The following is a 27,396-nucleotide window of genomic DNA, read 5'->3' on the forward strand; positions in this document are numbered from 1 at the left end:
GACATGTTTACATTTTACCAGAGTGAGAAATACTTGAACTTTTAGAGTTACATGTCTGATTATGCCCTGTGCACACATAAAGAGGCTAAAATAAGGCATATGATGCAGATGGTCTAGGAAGTAGATGACTTCATATTTGGACGCTATCCTATGTTATGCATAGGGAGGAGTGAAATGTATTCATCACCTTAGAGGAGGAAACTAAAAGTCTTGCCACATTTCAGGATCTGCTATACAATGAAAACATGTCTAAATATGGTGCAGAGATAAGAGAAAGACTACTCAAAACATCAGGACAAATACTAAGGCATCGTCACAGTTCTTACTCAGACTAACTCCTACTAAAGGCAAAAGACATCATTCTCTCAAACAGCAGTTCAAATAAATTCTAGCTTTGTCCCATAACTGTTAAATCCTCCCTTCATCTACCAAACAACTCCCCTTGAAAGAAATTTCCAAAGCAAACTGTCTGCTTTTCATGGACTCCTGTTGGCATCTCTCGAAATTTTATTTTCAATCCAAAAAATCTATCAGTCCTGGCTAGGATAATAAATTTCTGCTAGTTTAACAGATAAATGCCATGCAATAAAATATATACATATTCTCTGTTCCTTCCTATCAGTGACATAGTGCACAGCTGTGAGAGCATTCTGACCTGATGAACTGAATTTGTTATTACTGTAAATGCAACATTTGTAAAATGCAATGTGAAACAGATTTTGCAGGAGGTCAATTCCTTGAGTGTTGTATCATTAGTCAATGACAAGACATGCTGTGATGCATCTTCTGTATCTCTGTAATGTTTCCAATACAGCATCAGTCATAAAGAATAGAAGTACCTGTAGGCAAAAAAGCAGTAAACATTACATTTTCCAATGTCAGAAATGCAAGGCTTGGAAAAATAGACTGTAAGGTGGTCTAGAAGAGAGGAAAATGTTAAAAATACTTGTTTTCTTGTAGAGAGGTACTCAGTGACAAATTAGGGCATTCCATGTTATAAGAAGCCATCATTTCCTAAGCCACTCTTTCTGAGCCTACTGGTATGACTTGAATACCTCCATGTAACTGAGAACAGGTGGGTTTCTCAGAGCCTGCCCACACCTGGAACACTTTGGCTTACTTGCAGGAACTGCTAACCCTTGGTGTTGCCGAGGCGGCTCACTCCAATCCGGTCAAGAGGAACTCCAAACCGTCTCTTGGGCAGCTCAAGCACTTTCCTGCATGGGGAAAAAAAGCAAAGAAGGAGGGGAAAGAAATGGGAAAAGACACCCTATGAATAATCAAAATGTTACTACATGCTTGATTCCTCCATTCATCCCACTAACACCTTATTGTTCAGACAGAACTGTGACGCAGAAGCAGCCAAAGATGTGTTTAAAAATAAGATGCTGCACTTGTCTTAAAAAATACTAGGTAGAAGTTGCAGCTGTTTTAGAGACTGTCTGAGCTTGATGCACTATCCCTGCTTTTACTTGGCTGCAAACAAATAACTTCACAAGTTAACTGCTATTCATAAATGAAAGGCAATACACTGCTTTTATAAAGGGGAATTGTTTCATGCACAGTATTATACACTGCAGGTGACCCATTAGACTGGATCTTCAAAGTCTCCAGGGCCAGCTGGGGCTAAGATAAGCAAGGAGATAGAAAGTATTGCACAGTTATAGAGGGGACAAGTTGAAAAAGTCCTAGCAGGATTTTCTTATGGGGTCTCCGGCTATGTACTGTTCATCAAAATTGTATATTAGCAATCCTTTGATGAGGTTGAAAATGGGAAGGTTTTGTTGGGTTTTTTTTCTGCCATGTGGTAGTTTCCTGACAGTTTGATGAATGAGGGCATGAGGAAAGTGTGAAAGAATTTCTATGCAGAAATATTTTTCACGGTTCTTTTCATATACAATAATAAGTTTTCCCATCTTAATTCAGCATTTTTGGAGCACTTTTTCCACGAGCAGAAGTTTTATTTTAATTAATTCTGGAAATGGCAAGATTTCCTGCAGCTGAGAATAACGTCAACTTTTCCTTTAGAAATACTACCAGTGAAATGCAGGTCCAAGAGAAGCCCTGGAAGATGAATTCTTTATCAGTCCTTTTTAAGGACTTGTTCTGTAAGTTGCCAGCTGCAAAGTAACTAGCAGGAGAGCATGCTCTGGTGCTCTGAAGTCTAACTCTGTGTCAGCACTGCCATGCTCCCTCATTTCATGGCTAGGCTTCGCGAACGAAGATTTGGGAATGCTCCCTCATACTGGGACTTCAAAGCTCTGCACACCCCACCCAGAATTGTGTAGTCCATGCAGGCTCCTTTCCTCATACCTCTTAGGCATGGGCTGAAGCCCAGACCCATCATTCCAGCATCTGCAGCCCCACTGCCTCTTTTTTAGCTGCTTTTCGGATGGGGTCACAAAATGGGAATTGATGGTGCGTGTAGGGAGCACCACACTGGTTATGTTGGAGCAGCTACAGAACATCGCAAATGAAGGGGAGCCATTCGTATGACCCTCCCTGTCCTATTAGGCACCGAAGTATCGAGCATTATTACAGTAAGCCATATGGAAAGCAAAGGGAAGGGAAGCCAAGGGCTGATCCTCAGCCTCTCGCCTCGAGGATAACACTGTTTTCCCCCCAGGTGTAGGCACAAACTTATGGGGGGGGCAGGAGGGAGGTCTGGGGTGTCAGAGACATACTCACCCTGCCTGGATAAAAGGGGAATTAACTCCCCACATTGGAATTGGATTGTGGGGGTGAGGAGAGGGTGGTGTTTCTGCACCATTAGCTGTAACACTGTCATGTTCTGTACTTAAATAGATAAGGAAATTGTGAAGTGATGCCTACAAGAAAGGCAGCGCAGCGGAGCGTCCCCTCTTGTGGCCACCCTGCGTCAGAGCAGCACAGCCACCGCTCCACCCTCCCAACCACGCTGGCCCTCTTTCATCACTTACTAGGGACAAAGTGACGTTTCCTCCTTAAAACAGCCTTGTCTAAGATTCCCGGAGCCTCTTTCTCTCCCTCTGCCTATGGATCTTTTTACCTCTCCTGAAGATTTCCACCTCCCTGCATGCTTTTCCCATGCTTTTAAAGCGTTACGTCGATGTTGATGTGCAAGACCAGGATCTGGGCTCTCGTGTGACCAGGGGGTGCCAGAACAATCTGTTAAGTGGACTTATATTTTATCTGCTCTTTTCCAAAAGTTTCTTTTGTATGCCAGGCACTAAACACGCTGACTCTATTGATTCAGGGGGCTCAATCTGTTTATCAGCTTTCACCAAATAATTTCCTGGTCTCTAAAGGTAACTGTCTCAGCTCATATAGAAATGAGCTGTTCTTTTCTGAGTGAGGGGGTGCTCAGTCCTCTGTCTTACTCCTCTAAGTGCAGCAGCCTCTGCCTGTTTCCATCAAAAGGTATAGCCTTACTACTGTTTCATAGCACCCACCTGATCTGTGCTCCATGCTGATGGCAGTACCAGACCATCAATACAGTGATCAAGGCAGCTCAGATGGTTCTAATAAATAACTCAACCCCAAACATAAAAGCTAATCAGCTCCTCCAAGGTGATAATCCCAGTGCAAAACTGCAAACTGATGCTGGAAAAGGTGGAATTTTGTGCAATGTGACACTCATTTGCATGAGCTCATTATTCAGAGACAAGCTGCTAGAAAACACGGACAATTTTCACCACAATTTCCCTTTTTTTATGTGTGTTTGTTTTGTTTTTTTCCTCTTGTATTGCATGTAGAATGAAAGAAGATTTCCATCCAAAAAGCATGAGACAAATTGGTAATACCATGTACCTTTGCAAAAAAGTACAGCAGCTTCAAAAATGACCTTCTATTTCTTCCCCTGAAAAGGGAAAATATGCCAAAAAGCAAACAGAGTGAGCTGATTTTGACCTCTTGAAGAGACATACAGAACAGAATAGTTCTACTCAAGGTTTTGAAAATTTCATATTTCATCGCTTTTGGCTGCAGTCAAACAGCCCTAGTTGCAGACAGGGTGGATAAATGGAAAAACAACAAGAAAATATTGCAAAACTTTGCTTGAAAAAAATACTTGTAATATTGACTGGCTCTCATAAATACTTTCCACTTCCAGATTAAGCTTTAAGCATGTTATTAAATACTTTGTGGCATTAGGGATTCCATCCAAAAGAAGACAGTTACCAGAAGAACAGAACAAGACAGCTAAGCTCTTTCAGATACAGCAAAAAGCCCTTTGAGCTTCACCCCAAAGTCACTGTCTCTCCCCAGCTGTATCATCATTGCTTAGCCCTGTTATAAACATGCTTATCTTCACACACATGCCATGAAGGTGTTGATGTATTGATTAAACCCTTATTTATCCAAAGCTGATCACGGTCTTGAAGCTCATTCTACTGTCTGTGCCCATTTTCATGATGTGTTCTTCATGCTGCTATTTAAAACATGCACACCACTATACCTTCTTTCCACTCCAGCCTCAGGAGCACCTAGCTCTGCCCCTCAGGCATATTTTTGTTTTAAATAATCTCACAATCAAAAACGTAGTTTTAAACTGAAGTTTAGTTCATATCAGTGGAAAAAAGTGTACTGAAAAATCACATATTCGTGAATGTTCTCTGGTAGCTGTACAGTACTGTAGGGATAAATGAACTAGTTCATGTGTTATACAGCACAGCTGAAGGATTATGGACAGTGCAACCAGAATGGTTCCTGATCAGAGGCACCTCACAACTGATCAGCAAACCTGTTGGTGGCTAAAGCCAACCCATCAGTACCCAGAGCACCTACTAACAGCCTTCTACCAACTTTATCACTGGTAAGAGCATCTAAGAATTTACCTCTGTTTGATTTTAGCATCCACAGAGGTTGAAGAAATTCTGTCAATTGGAGAGCCAAATCCTGGGAAGCTTCTTTTCTTCTTGGTCTCAGTCACCTCGTTCTCCAGAGACACCAATTCATCAAGAAGGAACAGTTTGTCTGCCAGGTTGGTGGCTGGCTTCTCTTCACTGGCAATGGGAGGTGCTCCCATGCCCAGAGCAGCAGAAGGCTCCAAAGGCTGCAAAAGAAAGCAATAAAGTGTGCTGGCTGCTCGGGTTCCAGAAAAACCATCTCAACCCAGTCTCACAGAAGCAGTCCTGTAAATACACTGGGACACTGAAATTGGGACCTTCTGTGAAATGTGGCCATTTTCCACTGAAAGGATTTTGCCCTCAAAGTCTGGAAATTAATTTTTTTATAGAATTGGACTTGCTTTCATCATTATTGCAAAAAATATCAAAATTTATTGCTTCACAAAGCCTATTTTTGCAGGCCATCCCACTATCCTTATCTCAGCACTGTGATTAGTATCACTTATAGCATGAGCTGAGTAGTTTAATACTTCTAAAAAATGCAATCACCATTACCCAACTCCAACATCTACCCTGACATTTTTCAGGAAACTGATTTTTGTTTTTTAAATGAATGCTAATAAGTAGTAATGAAAACTTATACAGAATTTTCCATCCAAATATGACAAATTAATTAATAGTTATGCAAAACATATCCCAAAATAAACTTGCTCAGCACTGACATTTAAAGAATTTATGCAGTAACACTACATGGGGAGGAGGAAAGGAAAGAACAGTATGTTGAGTGGACGCAACAGTTTGAACCTTAGTTACAACATTAGGCTTAACACCATTTCAAAACCAAACTCTACTTTGTTATCAGAATAGCTGAGAATATTGGGGTCTATCAAGAGAGAAATTAAACAAACCAAAGTTAAATATTTGCTTTACATACAACAGAAAAATACAGTGCAGCAGCTAGTCTGCAAAAGCAAGTTCAAATCATTCTCTCTTCAGATGAAATGTTTGCCTTCTTGCTCCACTTGATCTTCACAGAATTAGATAAAAAAATTATAATTTATGCCTTGAACCAGGTTTTATTCTATTAGAAGCACACCACTATCTTTCTTATTCATACACAGTGGTTTTAGTGCAAATGTAAAGAAGGCATCACATGAATGATGCAATGTGCCTGTCTACTGTGGTCCACACCATAGTTGTGGTGGGGATGTTTCCCACCGCTTGATGGGTGGCATAAGCAGTGATGGAGCTTATAAAACTGTGACCTTTATATGAGAAGGAGTACATGACCACAATGATCACACAAATGATGTAGCACTGTTGATACTTTTGTAAAGGATCTCACACTGTCCTCTGACTCTACTTTTTATGAGCCTCAAGTACACAGAGCAATTCTTTCTGTTTTCTTTCAGGGTTATAAAACTTTTATATAAGCTTGCAACAAAATCATGTCTTTAAAAAAGACTCAACTCTCCCTTTCAGTTAGTGGGGATAACTATCTAGAATAACACTTGAAACTAGAAGGTCAGAAACAGCCTCTGCTCTTGAGTACTTTGCAGTCTCACTTACTTTGTCTTAAAAAGATATAATAGAATTTTAAGAAGTAAGGAAATAGCTAAAACAGTCATCAGAAGTAGAAAAGAGTTTTTCTATGGTGAACCACTGAACCAAATACAATTTCACAGATAAGTAGAGATACAGTGGATTTATAAAGTTATGAACATCAATGAGATGAATAAAGACTGGTAATTTTTTCCTCAAGAAAAAGAGCTCCTCAGTCCACCCAGTGAAGTCACCAGATGGTGGATTTAAAATAAATATAAGGAGTTACTTTTTAAACACAGCCCGTAGATGAAGGAGGATGCATTGCCAAAGGACGTCATAGATACTGAGATTTTAAACTCTTTCAAAGACAAATTCTGGCCCATCAGCAGCTGAAACATCCCCTGGTTCAGTGCAAGCCTCTAGATCAAGAAGCATCCAAAGATGTTCTGTTCTTATATACTTTTCACAAAAATCTACCACTGATATAGACCCAATACTGGGTCTCTGTGGCACAAGAACAGCAGCTTCTGCAGTGCTTTTGTATAGTCAGTAGTCAGGACATGCTTATGTGAAGACAGAGAGCAAGGCAGAAGGATCCAGCAGTATTCTTCAGTATGCATCTAATTTTAAACCTATATAAAGACCCTACAGCCAAATAGTGCTACTCTGACCAAACTTTTAGATACTTGATTTTTTTTTTTATGGCATTACATAAATATGTTTCCTGCCAAATCTGGCATATGTCAAGTTGACTAAAAATAGAGAATGCAGGAGAAGTATTTTCAGGTGCAACCCTGCATGTCATCTTGGATGAAACATGAGACAACTCTCCCATTTCATCTGCTGCTTTCCTTCGCAAGCTCAGGCAAGTGACTTGGCTCCTTCCCCCTCCTGGTCTATTCTGTCTCCTTTAATTTGTAACTTTTGTGCAGGTGATCTCCTCTCAGGGATCTCCTTATGGCTTCTGGAAGCTGCAGCCTTCTCATGCTATTATTTGTCTTTAAGCATTACACTTCCCCTTCAGTGTTAGAGGAGTTTACTTTCCCCTCTGCCATCACCTTCTTCCCCTCTTCAGGAAGTTCTCTATCCACTGGACAAGGTTTTAATACACAGGAGATCCCATGGTGTTTCAGGAGAGGCTGTGAGAATTTGGATGGGATTTCATTCTGTCTGTCCTCCCAGAGCCATGGAATTTGCATCTCTCTTCACTAGGCTCCTCCTCTGCCTTTGCAGAGTCAATATTCTCCAACACTGTTTGGATACCTTGGTGCCTTCCACACTCTGTGGCCAAAAACACCCAAGGGAGAGCAGTTACATGACAACCACCAGAAATATTCACCTACCTCTGGGGCTGCCTCTGCAAGGAGCACTGAGCTAGAGTGCCACCACAGCACGGCAATCACAAGGGCCAAATGCACCACCACAAGCTGGAACTGCAGCATCTGCAAAGGAGAACAGTCTGTTAATGACTCCACAGCTATGTTCCCTCACGAATCTTACTCCAAAGGTCTTAAAGAAGTAAAAAACAAAGGGAGACTCTCTTCCTGTGGCTGTTAATGTGTTTTACCCAACAGTCACTGCATAAACCCCAGCAACCAGATAGTGTCAGCTGAATGCTCTTCACCTTTCCATGCAGAATCAGCTCCCTCTTCTGCTCCTTTACAGCCCTGCAAATCTTTTGATTCCTTTCTGTACAGTGGGGCAGTCCATGCAGCAGCAGCTGTGATGAATGCAAACTTGTGTTAAAACCAGGTGAACTAGATGCTCATTTGTAAGCAGGGAGACTTTGGCTGGTAGGTTGACCCTGACCTCCCCACATGCTGGAGAGGTGCTTAAAGCTGTGACAGCAATCACATACCTCTCCAGCAGTATTTTGAAAGCAAGGCTGCATTTCACTAGTCCTCTAACACGACCTAAGGGTAGCCACAACTTCCAGGGGAATCCTGGAATAAAATTGTCCAGTTCACACACCTGGGAAAAGCTTGCATGCAAATACGTTGCTCAGACTGGTGGTGTTCTGACCATGTGCTACAGCTGCAGGACTGCAGATGCCTATCAAGGAGGGACAAGTTCTGTGAGGGTTGGGACTATGAAGCTGCTTGTTCCAGGGATTGTCTTGGGCCATGGGTTTAGCCTAGGTTGTTTAAGCCCTTGTTTGGATCCAGCTCTTAAAACCTGATGTGCCTCCAACTGACTCAGGTGGGAATATTTTAGCTGATGTTAATAAGAACTAGGCTGGAGCCTCTAGTGCCAAAAGCATCTGTTTATTTCCTGATTTCTCTGTCTCCAGGTCCTGCCCCAGAGTATAATTCAAGTCTGATTCTGCCACTCTTTATTGAATCTCCACTTGGCAAAAGCAGAAATGGAAAGGGTGTATAAATACATTTATATAATGCATAATGGTTGTTTTATCCTTTGTGTAGAAAATTTCTCAGTAGATCAGGCAGCAAATATATGATAAAACACTGGTTTTTACTTTTTCCCCACACTACAAAAGAGTAAAATCTCCAAAGCATTTGGAGTCCATTTTTAAAAAGTAAAGATATAACACTTGCAGCAAACTCAAAACTCTCTTTCTCGCTTAGCTTCTTCAAAACATTTTACAGATGCTTCTGTTATTTGGTTACTCTATTTTATATATATATATATATACACTTTTTTTTTTAATGTTGTACATGAGGGATCAGCAGTTAGGAAGAAAGCTGATGATTACTCTGTAGGGGTGAGGCAGACTTAGTTCACCGGAATCAAAGGATAAAGTTGGAATAGTAAATCAGGCAGTACCTCTGTTTCTCAGTCTGATAGCAACAGCCACTGCTTGACATAAACACAAGGGTCTGACTGGGTGTTTCTAAAGCTATGACCCTCTACAATGTCTATTTTTGTATGTGGGTGTGCATTGAAATTTGAAGTAGCAGTCTACTACCTTCACAGGTAACCACATCCTGATTATTTGGATACAGAGATGTAAAAATAAATGGCAAGGTTAAAAACACATGTTTATTATGATTTAAGATCTATGCTGGTATTCATTCAACCCAAAGACCAAAGAGCTAAAAATAGCAACTGGTACACTAATCAAAATAAACACTAAGGCACCTGCAACACAAAAGACATTTGATTAACTGGTCAGAACTTGCCGCCAGTGAAATTAGAAGCAGAGGAAATTGTAAGGACTTAAAGCTTGGCTCTAGTTCCCATGGGAAGGAGCAGCTAAGAGTCAGTGTCACTGACTGAAAAGGGAGCAAAACTTCAGTCCAGCAAGACCCTGTTTTACTGATTTTCATGCAGCAATGGGGCCAAGGCAGGAGAAGGAAGCAGGGTTGTTGTAGGGGAGCAGTTTAGTTTTAGAAAAATATTTGCAAAACTAATGGTGCAATGAGGATTATGTAAATATAATTAAAATCATACTTTCTTCTGCCAGTCTGGGACTTAGCTTTCCACCTTCAGCAATGTCATAGGACCTTAGTTGTTAAAAGCAGTTGTTAGTTTTTCTCCTTGAGCTCATCTGTTGTAAGTGGGTAAGCAGAGCCCTCCTGCTGAAATGGGGCTTTCCCAGCTGTGCACTGGCTACTGCTTCACCCTCTCCATATTTTACCTTGACACATTCCAAGAGAGACCTTAAGTGAGGCTTTACAGTATTTGTTAGTGAATGAGAATAACAAAGCTCTGACAAGCCTTTGCAAGTCACGCCCCTTACTATATGTCCTGAATTTCCATCCTTCCAGAAAATTCTTCACCACCAATTTCACAGAGCTAAGTCAGGGGATTGAGGTATAATGCCATGTCTTTATTATCTCAGGGTCTGGTGTTGTCTGACTTAAAATATGGTTTACCCTTCTCTAAATGTAATTGCAAGTCTGAAATTCAGACATATTTATGTGTCTTAGTGATACTTTAGCTTAAAATGTGTCAAAACTAAAATTCCTCATATAATTAGGTATCTTTGTTGCAGGTCCAATTAAAATAAAATTAAAGATAAAAGAGAGTACATTATTCTACCTTATCAAAGCAGGATAAACATACAAAACTTTTACTCAGGAATCTGTAGAGAGTCATTTTCCAAGAAAAGATCACAAGAAAGCAAAACACTTTACCAAACAGAAACTGTTAAGTCTCCAACATCCAACCAAAGGACTTAAAAGATGTTTTTCTTTTAAAGAAAAAAACAAAAACCAAAATGACATCCTGAAGATAAGTGGGCTGAACAAACTGCAGACAGAATGCAATTCATCACCAAGCTCCAAACCCATTGCCTGTCAAAAATGGAAACAGCTATCATTGTTCTTACCCATTTGAACTATCATATTTCACATTACTGTGGAGATTACTCTGCAAGCATAAATTACAAGGGCCTTATTTTTCTTACTGGCCTGTTAGCAAGAGAACTGAGGCAAGACATCATGCCTTGCACTGTAATCTTTCACTTCAGCTGCCACTATATTGATGACTGTGCTCTGCTTGTTGCTGCAGCACCAACACAGGATGTGCCCAAGCTCACCTACAAACGAGGACCTTGCTCCTCCAATGAGCGCCTTGTGGCTGAGCACAGAATCCCTTGAGGTTTGGTCCTGGATGCTCCCAAATGGATCTGATGTAAAGCCAAGGTATGACTGTCCCATAGGCACCAGGAAGCTCCTGGCAGTGCCTTTTAGGCCTCCAGTCCTTCTGCTATATGAACACTGGACTTGTATTGGTAAGCCTTCATCAGCTGTTAGTCATGAATGTAGATTCCATCCAGCTGGGGGAATCACAGCTGTGCCTGCGAGCCAGTTACTGGGGTATTTTGTTGTTGCTCTAGTGCCACAAAATAGAATATTAACTGCTGCTACCTATCTTAATCAAATGTACCACTGAATACTAACATTGGCCTCATTAGCCTCAGAGTGCATACTGACAGGAATATACCCTGTCCAAAAAAATTAAGATGGATTATTATCTTACCAAAAGAACAACTTAAATGTGGTTTGTGTGAAGCTCTAAGAATAAGTCTGCTAGTGCTGGGACAAATTTGCATTACTTTTAAAAGTTGTAAGGTGGATCCTCTGATCATATATTTTACCACAAAGCCAAAAATGTGCCCACATCAGCAGTCCCAGTGATATCAGAAACTGCTAAGGGCCCCTGTGTATCTCAGGTGCAATTTCATAGTCATGTAAATGTCAAGGAAAAGGGAGAAAAATCAAAACAAATCCCATCCTCAGAAAAAAAAAAAAAAAGCGGAGCCCAGAACTAGGTTAGAGTGGTGTTTTTGTTGTCATTCCACAGATAAGATATGGAACACTTCTCATATACCTCTTTCTAAAAGATACCGAAGCAAGACATTGAAGCATGGGACTTGCATGGCAAAATGAAACGTAAGCTGCCAGTGTCAGGCCCTTTATGTTATTAATAATGTGTTTCCTGGAGTAGGTGTAGATTTTTAAACAATGCCATATATTTTATTAGCTATATGGCACAGACACTGTTACAATGTAATTTCCCTCCAATTTCAGTTTCCTGACTATGTAGATAAATAGATGCAGGTAGGTTTCATCTGATGGAACCAGACAGAATTTAAAATTCATAAACTTATGCAAGAGGTGTATGACTAGTTATTTTGAGATAAGGCCTAGGTATTTTCGTGTGCCAAATGAAAATTCTGGTCACACGGTATTTCAAGGCCAAGGATGTTCCATTTTCTGAAAATGATGTTCCTTAAAGGTTTCTCAAGAAGGCACTCAAGATTAGTCATTGATTTTCATAGTCTTCATTTTAATAATTGTATTCCCTGTAACGTGATTTGTAGTGTTGGGTCCTGACGTTTTCATATCACCACTATAGTCACCTTTGCCTGTTTGATAGCTGTGCTTTTGCTCAGAGGATGCTCAAGCACATAATTGTTTCTACCATTTGTACTCTGATAAAACAGATTCAGTCATGGCTTAGTCCCTGCAGGGATTGACTGGACGCTGCACTGACCCTGCCCACACAAGATTCAAAGTTTGTGGGAGCAGCATACACATCACATGGCTCATGTGGAGAAAGGATGGAAAGGTGCCCCTCTAATTTCCATGTGGAGTTCAAGAAGTGTCTAAATGAATAGAGCCATGTAAGGGTACCTTTGCTTAACAGACACAGGCATGATTCAGGAAAATTTAATTGACACAGGTGGGCAAACACTTGTGGAAGACCAGTCAGTCATGGTCCTTATCTCTCCCTGTGGATAAAGGGCATGAAACCAAATGGCCATAAAGAACGGAGGAGGACACTTCTCTTTAGAATGGGCAGGAAGGACACAAGCTGGACATCTTTGTAAGCTGAGTACACTGTGCAATAAATCAATTTCTAGCAATGGATTTTAGAAATTGAAAACCCAAAATTCACATAAATACCATAAAAGTAGGAGACCATAAAGCAGGACACAAACAGAAGTGATAAAGCCCATCTAGAAGCTGAGGGACTATTAAATAAGAAGGATGTTATGCAGTGTAAGAAAATACCTCTTAGTGGGACAAACCTATTTGCACCTTTCCTCAGTAAGATAATTGAGTGAGCTGCAGTATTCCTGGTATGTACAATGGAAAACAAATTAGGCTATTCTTCATTGCCAACAAAGTTTCAACCCTATGTTATTTATACATGCCAGCATTTCTTAACATTTCTAACTTGATATTCAGCTTTCTTCCTTCATCTTTAGCACAAGAACCAACAACTATTCATTGTTAGAGTGCCATCTTCAGCATTTAAAGCAAAAATAAGAAAGCTTTCTATCAATAAAAATCAAGAAATAGACTATGTTTTTCTGTATTAGAAAAATTATCTTCTTTCCTAACAGTATTGAAGTAATAAGAAGTTCTTCACATCCGATATAAAGAGTATATTAGCAAAATACATTATCAATATAATAACAGACTATTTAATATCTGGTAAAAAAATATCCTTCAAGATAAGCTCTTAAGAGAAAAGTATGGCACTGGATGAGATTCAAACACTCATGCTGATTTACTAGACAAACAAATTCTGATCAAGGGTACTATTTGAAGAAGAAAAGTCTCGGACAAGATGCATCGCAAATGAAAATTTGAGGGTAACCTGTTTCTCTGAGTTAACTAAGAAGAAAAGCTGCAATCACTTGCAAACTTTGCCAGGGTATATCAAGAGAGACCTTACAACTGTTGTATGGTTCAATTTTTTTAATTTGCTGTGTAAGAAGCCAGAAGACACATTTGTCATTCATTCAATGAGTGAAAACAAAGCCCTCATCTGCTGAAATCAGTGTGGCAGGTGTTTATAAATGCTGAAGAACACTTGGTTCAACCAGACACATTTTGCAGTTTTCCCATCATTTACACCACGGATCTGCTTGGTTTGAGCTGGGAATTTTTGGCTGTTTTTCCTCATGATGTTCAAAGTATTTTACAAGGCAAGTAGGTTCACTTGCCTTTTGAATAGAGGTGAGCAGAGATAGATAAATGCAATAGTGGGCTTCCTGAGTGAATCAGTGGGCAGGGGCACAAAACCTCCTCTCAGCTCCTCAGCTTTCAGTGCAATCCCTGTGAGAAGGCAATAATTTTAAACTGAAAAAGCAAGTAAGGAAAGCTAAAGGCACTGTGTGCTTATGCTTCAAAAAGTAGTGTATTCTGAACTTTACTGTAGCCTCTGGACATCTAAACCAACTGTTATTTGCATGTATTTACTTGTACAACTTCAGTGTGGGAGGAAAAAAACCCCACTGTAATAGTTTTGAACTCAGAATGGAGAAATCACAATGACTGTTACAGAAGCAGAGTCTACCTTCATTTACAGTGGTACAAAGCTGAAGTAGTCAGATCACTGGATAATGATAATTACTCTGTTAGTGTAGGAATGTTTTTGCAGTTATACTATTTTTGCTGGAATGCAGCAGAATCTGGATCAACATTTATCTAGTATGGGATATAATAAAACTCTTTAGCAGATTCATAAATTAAGGACTTTTCCTGAATAATTTATCTCCTGTTTTACAATATATTACATGCAGCAAACTTGTCAACCACATACGATATTTAGTAATGTGAAAGGATTGTTCTGTCATAGCTCTTCATCTTATTTGACAGTAGCATATACAAAGGAAAATCCATAACAATAAACAGACAGCAGTTTACTGTAAAGCACAGCAAGAGCATGAAAGTAACTAGTCACTGTCGTAAAATGCACTGACACATTCTGTTTGAGTACTGGCTGATTAACTGAAAGAAATAAGTTTCCACTGAATATTATTAGTTCTGTTTTATTACAAATATACTAGGCGATAGGCACCTTATTATCTTAATCCCAAAGTGGAAAAAGTAGCTGTGCTTTTCCCATCAGGCATGGGCATCTTTATACCTTGTACGTGTCTGTTAATACAAAAAATTTGAAAAAAAATTAAGAGGAAGAAAGTACAGAAGGGAAGAAAGCTTCTGTAAACAGAGTAGAAGACATAAAACATCCCAAACCCATCTCTGTCCTTACTCCTCTTACCTTGCATTGGATGCAAGCAATTCCAACCTTAATGGTCCTGTGATGTTCTTCCCTCTAACTTATCCCTAATGTTCAGCTTTCTTTCAGAGTTTTTATAGTCTCTGCTGTAGGCTACAAACTCCAATCCCTGCCTTTGCTTTCTCTTACATCATTTCTAAAGATTTTCCACTGATCCTTGCCCTAAACCTTTCTCTGTCCTGTACTCTCACACACATACTTGCCTCACATTCGTTATATTTTTTGCTATGATCAAGATGATTAGATTATAATTAAAGGTCTAGTGTTTTGTTGTGGAATTTTTCCTTTTTTTTTTTTTTTTTTTTTGTTTCAAGATTTAGACAGCCACGGGAGTAGAAAGATATTTAGCAGCATCACTATTCCTTTGAACTCTCACTTTTGTAAACTGCAGCACAGAAGCCTGATGTCCTGATTATTACTTTTTCTTTTACCTTTTTTTTTTTAATTTTATTTCTTGATGACATCAGAGGGACTGCGTTAACTTCAGGAAGAAATTAGTGTCTTTTTAGTAGAGCAATACTATTATAAGGTAAGCATTAGAAAAGGAGTGTGTTTTGGAAACACAGTCACAAGGACTTAAGTCTTTCAGATGCTTCCTTTCAGTTACTGAAGAGTTATTGAAATGTAAAGCGTGAGCTATGAAGATGCCTATCTTTCCTAGGCAGTACAAGAGGATGTATTTCTTTCCCTGTTTGCCTCACTAGAGTAAGTCTGTATTCTTTTTTGCCCCTTTTTAAAATCTGAGTTTTTAATTGATTCACGCAGCATCTGTAGACCTGTTTTGGGGTTTAAAATTCTAACACATGCAGACTCATTAAGAGTTAATGCATAGTACCTTTATTCCCCAAATAGATAGGCACAGTACTTTTAAAATAGCTTTTACTCTGACTTGCCAAAAGCTCTTCCTACAAGCAATGGACAGTAAAAGGAAATTTCAAATGCAGCTTTGCAATATTTGGGAAAAAAATTGCCAACGAGGGAGCAAAAGCTTTGATTTCATCATCTGTCTTGATCAGAGTGATTAGAGAAAAACGAGAGTTTAGTCATATTGAGGCAAAGCAAGTACTTCCACTCCATCCCTGGAAGTGTTCAAGGCCAGGCTGGATGGGGTTCTGGGTAACCTGGTCTAATGGAAGGTGTCCCTGCCCATGGCAGGGGGGCTGGAAGGAGATGATCTTTAATGTCCCTCCCAACCCAAAGCCTTCTGTGTTTCACTACAGGCAGATATGGGAATATGGCCTAGAGTAGAGCTGCAGAAATGTTTTTGCCACATGAGCACCCACAGTATCAGGCTGGAGCAGGCAGGTTGAGACTGTTTTCCACTGCAGGGAGTAACAGAGCAGTAGTTACTTCCAGTGGCAGCTGCAGGAGTCCAAATGGGCTCTGTGGATGCCAGAGCAGCAGCAGGATCAAAAGGGCAGAGCCAAACAACACCAGGCTGCTGAAACACAGCTAAAAACGGTGCTGCAGGAAGAGAACCGGACCAGGGTTTGTTTTATAGTGCTACCTGCATTTAGATAGTGGCTTATGGCTAGAAGTCCAAGGACACAACAGTACTCGACTGATGTGTATAAAACAAGTGAGCAGGATCTCAGGGGAAAAAAAAAAAAAAGAAAAAGAGAACCAGGATCTAACCACCAGGTATTATTAGATTTATGGGATACCTTAGTTACATATACCCACGAGGTGCTGATGACCAGTTACTGCAATTCTAGGCGCTGTTTCTTCTTGTTTTTTTCTGTTGTAAAGACACAGGGTGGCACTCACTAGCACTTACTCCTCTTGGGAGTTTTTACAGGTCCTATCTGCAGCTCTTTAAGCAGGATCTCTGTAGGACTCCATTCTGTCACCACGTTTGGGGCTGGTAGGAGACATGGGCTGTGCCGCTGTGAGTAAGCTGACAACAGACAACTGAGTGCTGGTAGCTGAGGCATTTCAGTATTTCACAACACAGGGTGAAGTCTGGAGTCTCAGCAACTAGAACTTAGCACCTCACAAGACTGAGTGGGAGAGTGGGCTGTAGAAAAAGCAGGAGAAGAAATGTAGCCATATGGTCATCTCCTGTGGCTCCAAGAAGATGTCTAAGACCTGACATTAAAATTTTCCTTTATGCTCTCTTCTGATCAGCGATGCTATAGCAAAGCTCCAGCCACCTTTGTTCCACCTTCTGGACCTACTGTGAGGCTGAGGTTCTTCCTTTTAGATAAGCATTACCCACTATTACCACTATTTCAAAAATTTATCACTGTATTCTTCCTGCAAAATCAAAGAGATTTCAGAAATGGTTGCTGATACACATAACTATCATCAACTCTGACTGCAGGTACAAAAAACTACGATCTGGGTAATTAGTCATCTTCATGGGCTGCTACTGGCCTTTGAATGGGACATATGTTACCAGCAAACAAAACAAAAGAAGAAATACTACTAATAAAAAAGAATAGTGTGTTAGAGTATTAACATTTAATTTCCTGCTCTAAATTGACTTGGAGTTAGCAACAACTTACAGATACCTTTTTGACAGCTTCTAGTGAAGACTGCCAAGGAAGCCTCCCAGACAATGAAAAAGGTATATGGTGGTTACTATGCTGGCAGAGCATCCAAGGAACACATATCCTCAACACTACTGTGGTTTAATTATACGTACAGTATAATTAAGTTAGGGCAGCCAAGCGTTTGGAAGAAACATTTATTGTCTTAACCATGAATGAATAAACAAACATAATTTGATTTTTCTCAACAATGAAAAAAAAAGAAAGAAAATTGGAGAAGGTAAGGACACAAGACATGAAGCTCTATTTGTTACCATCCAAGAGAAGGATAAACTTGCCTCCCTACCACCCTCCTGGTCTCGCAGGTAATTTCTGTAAATCTCTCAACACTAGTTTGCAAATCAGTTGAGCTGGCTCAGTGTTTTTCTTAAGAAGACAAGTTCTGATTCAGAGAGCAGGAGGTAGGAAGGGTTCACTTGTGTAAGTGTTGAGCAATTTTGTTCTTCATCGCCCTTGTCTGTGGAAACTATATTTGGGGTTGTCAGACCTTGTCTTTGAAGTCTTAGGAATTGCACATGAATACACATGCGTGCTAGTTTTGCACTTTTAATCTTTTCCTTCTCCCACTAAAACATGTAGCAGTTCCATTACATCCCTGTGGTCTAAATCACAGAAGTTTCCTCGGTGTGTCACTAATTTGTGCCATGGGAACTCTACCTTCCAGCCTCTTCAAATTGTGTAACCCTTTCCACTGACCACTGATCCTTCACACAACATCACTCATTTGTCACTTATAAATCAACATGAACCGTGCAGGGTCCAGCAGGTGTTATGGCCAAAGCACTAGACCTGTCCTTAGGAATTTTTGATTGAGCTGGCATGGAATTAAGACTTGTGACTTGAGACATTCTGATTGCTGGGATATGAATACCAAACAGTGAGTGTGTCATCAGAAATAGTCCATTTTTGGCTTTAGCATGGGAAATAAACACCATGTAGAAGTTAGGAAAAGTAGACATTTCTCCCAGTTTTGAAAGGTTTTCCCCCAAATTCTAAGAAATAATCCAAGAGCTTTTTTTTTATTTTCAAATAAAAAACTATACTTTTTAAAATAAAGAGCTGATCTCCACAAGTCAGGTGCTCAGCTGATACTGATTCATATGGCTCTGAGATAAACAACTGAGATATTCCAAATTATGGTGGTTTCAATTTATTTTTGTTTCTTGAGACAATAAACTCTTCAGATAAAATTGGCCCAACTCTGACACCAGTGTAAAAGGGGACTATCATTCCACCATATTAATCAACACCCAGCATTTTATAGCCACATCACTGGTACACGAAGAACATCCAACATTACTTTTGTTCCATTTATGTGCATACCTTGTCTAGAGAAGGGGAAACATTTTAAAATAACCACCGCAGATTTTCTGTCAACACAGAAGAGAGAAATTCAGAAACCATGATGATTCCCACCTATTTGCATATAGATATACAGAGTGAGAGAGCAGATGACTCACTGTAAGACAAACTATGGAAAAGAGACCCTGTGTTAACAATTTGCATGCATGTTTGCCAACAGAAGGTACATTCTACCTTGGAAGGAAAAACTATGTAAAGACAGCTATTTTTAAATCTGCAAGCTATCAAAGTAGGTTTTGCTGTGTCACTTCCATTTAAGATGACTCCTTGCAGCTAGTTAGATTCAGAGAAACAAAACCCATAAAGTGAAGGTAGCATATAACACTGAAGACAGTAACATTCTTTAGGAATGTTAAGCTTCCAAATCGCAGTTTCTATATATGTACTTTTTAAAAGTCCTTTGTGCTGGAATTATGTGCTTGTGATAGGTGCTGTGTCATGACATATGAATCCATAAAAAGCTCTCACAAAACAAAGCAAAAGTCCCAAAAAGGACAGTCTGTTGAAATGCAAGCTTTCTCCATAGCAGGCGTGCTATGATGCAGAAGGATGTGTTTGGAAATAAAAGACAGTTTATCTCTGGTGCCCATGCCATTGGCTCCCAGCCCAAGATGGACATGAGGAATGAAGATGGCCAAGAAAGGCTACAGGACCTTTTGTGCTACATCCACAGTGGTCCACAAGCTAATGGACAAGAGGTAACAAAAATATACACAGATGTCTCAAAGTACCAAGCAAATGGTAATAATTCTGAGCCAATATCAGCCTGGTACTGACTCAACTGGCAACACAGAAATGACAATAAGTAGACTATGTTTCCATCCCCTCTAGCTATGCTCCTTGGAATCAGTGTTAAATATAAACTGGGAACCAGCCCCATATTCCTGTGCTAAGAGGGAAGAAGAGTGCTGATGTTTTCACACTGTCTCCCTTGTCAAAGATGTGGGTGCTGATGTCACCTATCACTGAAGTCAACTGTTTCTGGCCCATGGACCCTCGTGGCACAGTACACAAAGCACAGAACAGCAGAGTGGGCACCTTGGCTGCAGAGCACACAATTCAGCTCCAGAGCCAAGTACAGATGTGGCCATGTAGCACAGCACTGAATGTGTAGCAGCAGTTCAAATTTACACATGCTTACAAGAAGAAAACAACACATCTGCCCTGAAACTCTGTCCTCACCTCACACTTTTTTTTCACACAACTGTCCACTATTTTCTGTGCAGAGCTGAGAAGTACAGCAGAGTTTGGTTTATTTGCATCAGGAGAAAATATACAGAAGAATTAAAGAAAGCAGCTAGTAAGCAAAATGATAACAGTCTGGGGAAAGTGAGTGATATTCTTTAGTCAGATCCAGAAGTATGGAAGCTGGGCAGTGCCACACCACTCACAACATCACAGGACGCTGCAGGAAATCTCTCTGCCAGTTTCTTATCTGGCATGCAGGTAAAGGAAGATGAAATCACATGAAAGGTGGGGCTGGGAAAATGTTTCTCCCTAGAAAAAAATCCTGTTCCTTCATTCCTGGTAAGGTCATCCCTGGGATGGTGGCTTGCACAGCAGCACCATTCTGTGCTGGAAGCCAAACAGAGCAAGCTGTTAGCGTAAACCTGGGAGTTCAGAGCAATTTGTGCTGGGAGTTCAGAGCAATTTGTGCTGGCTGATTTGATTTTTTTCCCTGTTTTGCTCTGGTTTAAATGTACTTTTGGATCTGTTCCTTCAAGGGACAGCACAAGCCAATGCTGTAATGGAAATGAAGGTCTCTGTTTTTTCTAAGAGTGAAAGATCTCACAACAGTTTGTAAATTCATCCTAATGCTTGAGTCAAATTCTGGTACATTACTTGTCCACTTCAACTCCTCTATCACTTCAACTGGACGCACACCTGCCTCTGCTAGACTCTGCACCTTTCTGCAGTGAAGCTGCAATTTGCTAAACAGCTGCAGCATCGAAACTGGATTCATCCAGGATAATCCAGTAATCATCCTGAATTACAGCACGAACATTAATCAGTCAATCATCGCCCTCTAGAGGTGGCCACACTGTGCGTGGAGTTGATTTGGGTTTGCTGCAAGTGAGCCATGACAGCCTGCGTGCTTCTGTTTGCAGCGGGAGGAAGGTGTTTGCTGGTTCGAGTGGATCCATGGACTGTTACAAGTACAAAGGACTGACCTCTGATTCCCAGCTCCTCCACTATTCCTTTCCTCTCTGACATGGGAGGTCACCTAACTTGCAGCATTTTGGGTTCATGCGTTCTGTAGCTGTGATACTGCAGAGAGGAGTGGAACATGTAGTGTGACAGATAACGGTATGACACAGCTATAATAAAAAGCAGTAAAGTAACCCCCAGACTAAGCTGTTTTTGTTACAGCTTGTTTTTTCACAAGCAATGTGGATAAACTAAACCAGTTGCACAACTGCATGAATTGATTGTCGCCACACAAACTGGATGTGCTGGTATGAGAAAAGCATCAAGCCTGTATGTACAAGTACACACTCTCATTTCTTTCCCCTGATGGGAACAGGTAGGAAGTTTTAAAGGGAAGAATATGAAGAGTGATGAATAGTAGGTAACTTACCACATAATCAAGCGATGAATATACTCTTCCTGGTGTGCAAAGACCTTGTTTGAATAGGTATTTATTTAAGGAGAAACTGTTCTGTACAGAGACTTAGCACAAGATCCTGGAGGCAGGAACAGCACATGGCCAGGTTTCCCCAGACACGTCCTTCCTCTTTTTTCCAGCTGGAAATTCTATCTTGGTGGAATTTAGCAATTTTTCACATTTTCTTCTGGCAGGCTGGCTAGATGTGGTGGCTTGCCTGCATATGGAGGGATTCTCCAGGAATCCATACATATGCACAGACCACCTGTGCGTGAGCAGCCCCATACCTGAACATATACTTCTGTTGGCAAGATTTAATCAAAATAGAGGAGATGCCCAGGATCCTGGTAACCATTTCATTTCAGACATTACTCTGGGATTCAGGAGAGCTATGTTCTGTTACGGAATCACAGCATGCTGGAGCTTGGAAGAGACCTCTGAAGACTGACTAGTGTAACACCCCTCCTCAAAGCAGGGTCAACTAAAGCAACTTTGTCAGGGCTTGAATACCTCCAAGGGTGGAGACTCCACAACCTCTCTAGGTAGCCTGTTCACTCTTTAGTGACTGCCATGGTTTAAAAAAAAAAATAAAAAAATCTGATGTTTAAATGTAATTTCCTGTATTCAGTTTGTGCTCATTGCTTCTTATACTTCTAGTGCACACCACTGAAAAGATTCTGGCTCTGTCTTTCACTCCCCCATCAGGTGTTCATATGCTACTGACCTCCCTTATAAAACACTTTCAAACCTCGGTTATTTGAGGTAGGTATCATTTCATTTGTCCTTCATAGGTAAATATCATCCTGTCACCATATATTGACAATATTCACGTCCATGTGGGCTTTTATAGCAGTCGCTGTCCTCCTGCCCAGGTGTCTCAGATTTGGTTTAATTTATCCTTTTTTTGGAAGCTTACACACACATTATTCTACTACACTACAGGTCTAGAGACTGAGACAGAATACTGAGCACTGTATAATATCCTATGGCCAGGGGCTATAAAGTTCTGTGACATGAAAAATGCCCTTTCATCTTCCCAGGTTTTTTTTCCCCCTCAGTGGCAGCTGTATTCTAACTTGGCCAAAAAGCAGTTTTGATCCCATAGGGAACACAGGGCAGTGAACATTATCCAGTCCCTTCTGCATGGAATTGAACAATTTGTCCTTGATTAGAACTGAGAAACTGACAACTTCAGAAAACTCGAGGTCCCAACATTGCCAGCTTGTTCTTGCCGTGTGTCTCCTTGTCTGTCTCTGCATCGTGCCAGTCACATGGCCAGACCCTTTCCCTCTGTAGGCTGAGGTTTGTCTTTCATGAAGATCTCTGCTCTGAAGCAAAATGGATTTCTTCGTGGGTTTTTCTATCCCATTTGAAGTTATAGTGTCCAAGCCCTTTGGAAATACACAGTGATTCATATATTTTCACACCACCTTCAGGGGCAAAGCAGCACAATGATCCCCTGCCAAATTTCAAAGCCTAGCTCTAGAAGTGCAGGTTTGTCACAGCTTCTCACCATAACTCTTTCCCTGGTCATATGCAGCAGAAAGCAGGCTTGTGCCATGCAGCAGTAAGTCACTATAACTATAGACATTGCTGCTGGCACAATAACAAGCTGCATAAATCATCATTGATTCATGTGAGCAATATAATCCTCTGGGCTGCATTTACTCACACCAAGCTGGGCTATGTCCAAAAGCCACATACTGCCCTCCCTGCAATGTGGCTGCTCCCCAGAGCCTGTTCAGTACCTCTCCCTACCTGTCCCCTTGTCTTCATCTCCACTGTGGGCCTCTATATCTTACACAAGGACCTTAGAAGAAGGGACAAAACCACCTTCCTTGCACTTGCTTGGCCCATTTACCCCAGGTGCGAATCAACAGGGTTGCATGTGGGAAGAGGTTGGCCCTCTATCTCCATAAGTGCAGACATACTGCATTTGTGCTTACTTTACAATTAAACTTGGAACCATGGAGCAAGAACATAATATAGTTTCTTATGTAACCATATATTTATTTTGGTTACGTGCGGCTTCGAGACAAATCTAAAATGGTGCTGGACCGTGCTGCTGCCCTCAAAAGGAGTTTGTCAGCAGAGTAACAATAATGTTCTGCTTCTGAAAATGATGTGCTGGGCTTTATGGTCAGCTTTTAGGTTTGAATGCTTTTTTTCCACTTTGATATTTGAGCCCTCCCCTCAAAGCAAATCCTTCGAGCGTGCACATGGTTCTCCAAGCAATGGTCACGGAAGGACATAGACAAGCGCAAAAAAAAAAGATGCTGACGGCATCTGAAAGTGATTTGCAATCTCTGAGCCGCATGAGCTCAGTCACATTAACACTGTGATTTAAATACTGTGGACGGCTTTTCTGATGTTCTCCTAGAAATTTCTTATTGGAATTATTAGGCATCCAAAATACATTTGAAACCAACCAGCCAGAGGAATGAATCAGAACAGATTACACTGACTAAGCACTCCAAGCCCTATCTCGCAGCCCCAAATCAAGCACATTGCCACCAAGCACACAGCTCCAGTGAGCAGTTAGAGAGGATCTGGAACTGGGCTACTGAACTGCATCAGGTCACAGAAGCTGCAATGTTGCATCACAAGAGGGTCCTTCTGGGGTATGAAGCATCTACACTCTCTACAGCCCAGCTGTGCCACAGCAAGCCTGGTTGTCTTTGGGAAAAAATGGCATTGTGAGGGTTTTGGTGCCTTGCACATCAGATGTGCTTAAGGTAAACATAGAAGAAGTGGCTGACTTTTTTTACAAATGCTACAATAAAAATACGACTTATAAAAGTACATGATAAATAACACGATGAGCATTTTAAACACAAAGAGGTGGGCTACTAAGGCTGCTGCTGAAAAAGGAGCAGACCCAGTACACTGCCATATATAATTTGTCTCTGCTCATCCAGTGGGGCAGAAACCATGCCCTGGGTGGTGCCATGCCTTGTCTGCCTGCCCACAGACATTACTGGGCACACAGCAATGCCACTGGTGTAAGTCCTGCTCCTTCAGAATGCTCAGAGGGCTCCCATGCTGTCAGGAGCAGATAGTGCCCATTTCATGGAGAGGTTAATTTGGTTCTCACTAGATCAAATAAAGAGTCAACAGCCACAAAGAAACAGCCAGCTACCAGCCATTCCTGTTTCTTCCCATCTGGCTGCTATTCAGCCAGGTTATAAGTGGAATAACTAATGTCAAGTCAATACTTTGATAGCTGAGAGTGCTGTCATTGCACTGAGGTCAGCAGAGCTATCTGTGATTGACACCAGTACAAACAAGACCAAAGCCTGGCTGCATAGACTGAACAGAGAGAAATGTCAGACCCTTTTTCTTCAAGGCATTTATCACACACAGCCATTACACAAAGCACCTCAATACTGCCCTTCTTCCATCCCTTTTTTCCACCTGGTCCTGTAAGTTCCTTGGACCAAAGGCCATCTTTTATTATCCAGTGATTTCCCACCCTCACCTCCATCTCAAGCAGGTCTCTCACCCTCCTGCCACACGATGTAATAACAAATCAGCATCACCCCTGGGAGCAGCCAAGGTTAATAAATGGAAACCTCTCCCTTCACCAGCTCTCCGCCCAGGCTCTGGAGCCTTCAGGCAGCTGGGCACACCAATCAGAGACTCTCCTGGTTGTTTTCTGGAGACTGCAGGAAACACCCCATGTCAGAAAGAGCCATTTGAGCCGTAAGAGCCACATGATTAGAAAGGAGAAACCTCATCCTGGAGCTGACAGCGACTGATGACTGTAGGTGCTGCATTTGCTGCTCCTCACACATCCCAAATGTTGGGGTTTTAAAGTGATGTTATTAAAGCACCACAGGAGCACAAAGATCTGTGTGAACTGAGAGTATATTCACCATACAGGCAGAACAGAAGCTGTTTGACTATGTTGAAATTGTGTTCCTTGGTAGCCTTCTCATTTGTCACATGACTTGATACACTAAAAAAAATCCCATATTGTGTTTTTACGTTCTGGGTCCATGACAATTGCTTTTCCTGCAGCAGACAATGATTTGTAAAGTGACTTTTCTTATTCCCAAACCACCCAAAATTTTGCAAATTGTTTTCCACGAATTAGAAGTGGGTTAGAAATAACCTTGGCTCAGGGACTGGCTCTGTTATGGGGCTTTTGCTGCCATGACAGCTAGCTGACAATTATTGCTAAATTGCTCTATTTTTACAGTAATATTTCCTTTAGAGTAAAACAGCAGTAGAAGCAGTATTATTTCCACTGTATACTCTGAAATAGGACTGGTTCCTGGGAACCAAAACTTATTACCATTTGATCATAGGCATCCCTGTTCATTTTACATGGAAGTATATCCACAGCGTACCCAGTCCCAAGCACTGGGCTCACTGTGGGGGTACAGGAAGCAACTCCTTTTCTCCTCTGTGCTAGGAACTGCCATCAGGAATATATATCACACTTTACAGCACACTTTGCATGGCCAAAACCCTAAAGCCTAATATCATAGAGCGGTTTGGGTTAAAATGGACCTTAAAGATCATGTAACTCTAACCTTTCTGACACGGGCAGAGAAAAAGGAGAATCCATGATGGGTGGGCTCAAATCTCAACTTTTCAGTTATCAGCCAAACATGCAATGGATTGCACCACAGAGACTCCCTAGTTACAATTATCTTCATAATAAAAAACAATTATCCTTTCTAAAATAAAATTACCTTCCTAAAAACATTGATTCCAATCAATCACATAGACCAAGGTGACCTTTATCACAACATTAATGATGGTTCAAAATGATAAGACCAGGAGTTCTCATATCCCAGGAACCCATCAGCTGACCACGAAACGGTGAACACCGCTGTTCCCTGTAGCTTGGGGCTTGATTTGAACCCACAATGCAGAGTTTCAAATTGCAGTACTTGACTCACATACCCAGGTCAGGAGCACTGATACTCAAGCTCAGAGGGGCTGAAAAGCATCTTTATGTGAAGCACTAGAACACAGACAGATCCAGAGCTGTCCTGTCCCTTGCCCAGTTCTCTTCAACCACATTCTGTTTGGAAGGGTGCAGGAACCCTGAACAGAAACATCCAAAGGAAGATCAGCTCAGCCACTATCATTGTCCCTTTGCTCCACCTTTTACCTTTTCACTGCTCATCCCCTCCTACACTCAGGGCTCGATTTTGCAGCACACAAGAGGTGGCAGCAACAGAGAAAGGAGGGAGATGCTACCCATCCTGTACCGACACAGCACTAAATGCTGGGCACTTCCCCATCTGCAAACTGACCTCCTTAGACTGACAACTATGAGATGTCTCGATAAAGGATTAGATCCCTTGTTTTCAAAGCTCTTGTTCCAGTAGCAAGGACCAAAATTTGGTGTCTTCTGAGTGCACTGAGGACCCAAGCACTAATATGCCTCAGTCATTTCACTGGGCTTTTCACACTTCAGGAGATCAAATGTACAAGTTTAATGTTTCCAGAGAAACTGAAGAAGTGACTTAATAGCTCACTTAAAAATTTTACAGTATCACGAAAAGAGGAATCCAACATCTTATTGAGGGGGCAGAAGGAAGAGTGGACAGGAAAAAATAAACAAATGAGGAGAGGCATAAGACTATACTGTATTTCGAGCACACACAGTGGAAAATACAGGTCAGTGCCAGCAACCTAATAATCCAAATTCTCTTTTTATACACTGACTTCTTCTGAGAAAAAGAAAGAATTTAAAGGAGCATAAATGACAATTGTACACAATTTGGAAGCAAACCTAAAAGTGCTGTCAGGAAAAAATCACCCCTCTCGTTACAGAGTCATTAACACATTCCCTTCCCCTCCACCAGGGCAGCAGAAGTCACACCTACAGAGGGAGGGGAGAATGCTCCTTACCTGCAACATACAGTTGGTCCTCAGCACAGCAAAAGGACAAATGTTAAATCTGAGTGGCAAAGATGGATTTCAGGATTGGCAGGATGGATGCACGTTGCTGGGAAAAGCCACTGTAACACTCTGAGTGTTGGCA

At 41.1% G+C, this 27,396-nt stretch overlaps 1 protein-coding gene across 4 annotated transcripts; it reads right to left on the reverse strand.

The window, feature by feature from the left end:
* On the reverse strand, positions 1-27,396 carry OSTN (osteocrin). 4 transcript variants are annotated; one of them, XM_027685722.1, is made up of 5 exons: positions 27,264-27,396; positions 7,715-7,813; positions 4,815-5,032; positions 1,138-1,217; positions 1-839 (listed from the first exon to the last, which is right to left on the reverse strand). In XM_027685722.1, exons 1-5 carry the CDS (start codon positions 27,270-27,272, stop codon positions 817-819), a joined length of 429 nt encoding a protein of 142 aa, XP_027541523.1. In that variant the 5' UTR covers positions 27,273-27,396; the 3' UTR covers positions 1-816. The 4 variants fall into 4 exon arrangements, with proteins under 4 accessions (XP_027541523.1, XP_027541524.1, XP_027541527.1 ...); XM_027685723.1 differs by lacking the exon at positions 27,264-27,396 and adding an exon at positions 14,856-14,908; XM_027685726.1 differs by lacking the exon at positions 27,264-27,396 and adding an exon at positions 14,856-14,908 and having other exon boundaries at positions 1,121-1,217.

Source organism: Neopelma chrysocephalum, unplaced genomic scaffold (genome assembly GCF_003984885.1).
Source record: "Neopelma chrysocephalum unplaced genomic scaffold, ASM398488v2 Primary Assembly neopelma1_69, whole genome shotgun sequence".
Taxonomy (NCBI): domain Eukaryota; kingdom Metazoa; phylum Chordata; class Aves; order Passeriformes; family Pipridae; genus Neopelma; species Neopelma chrysocephalum.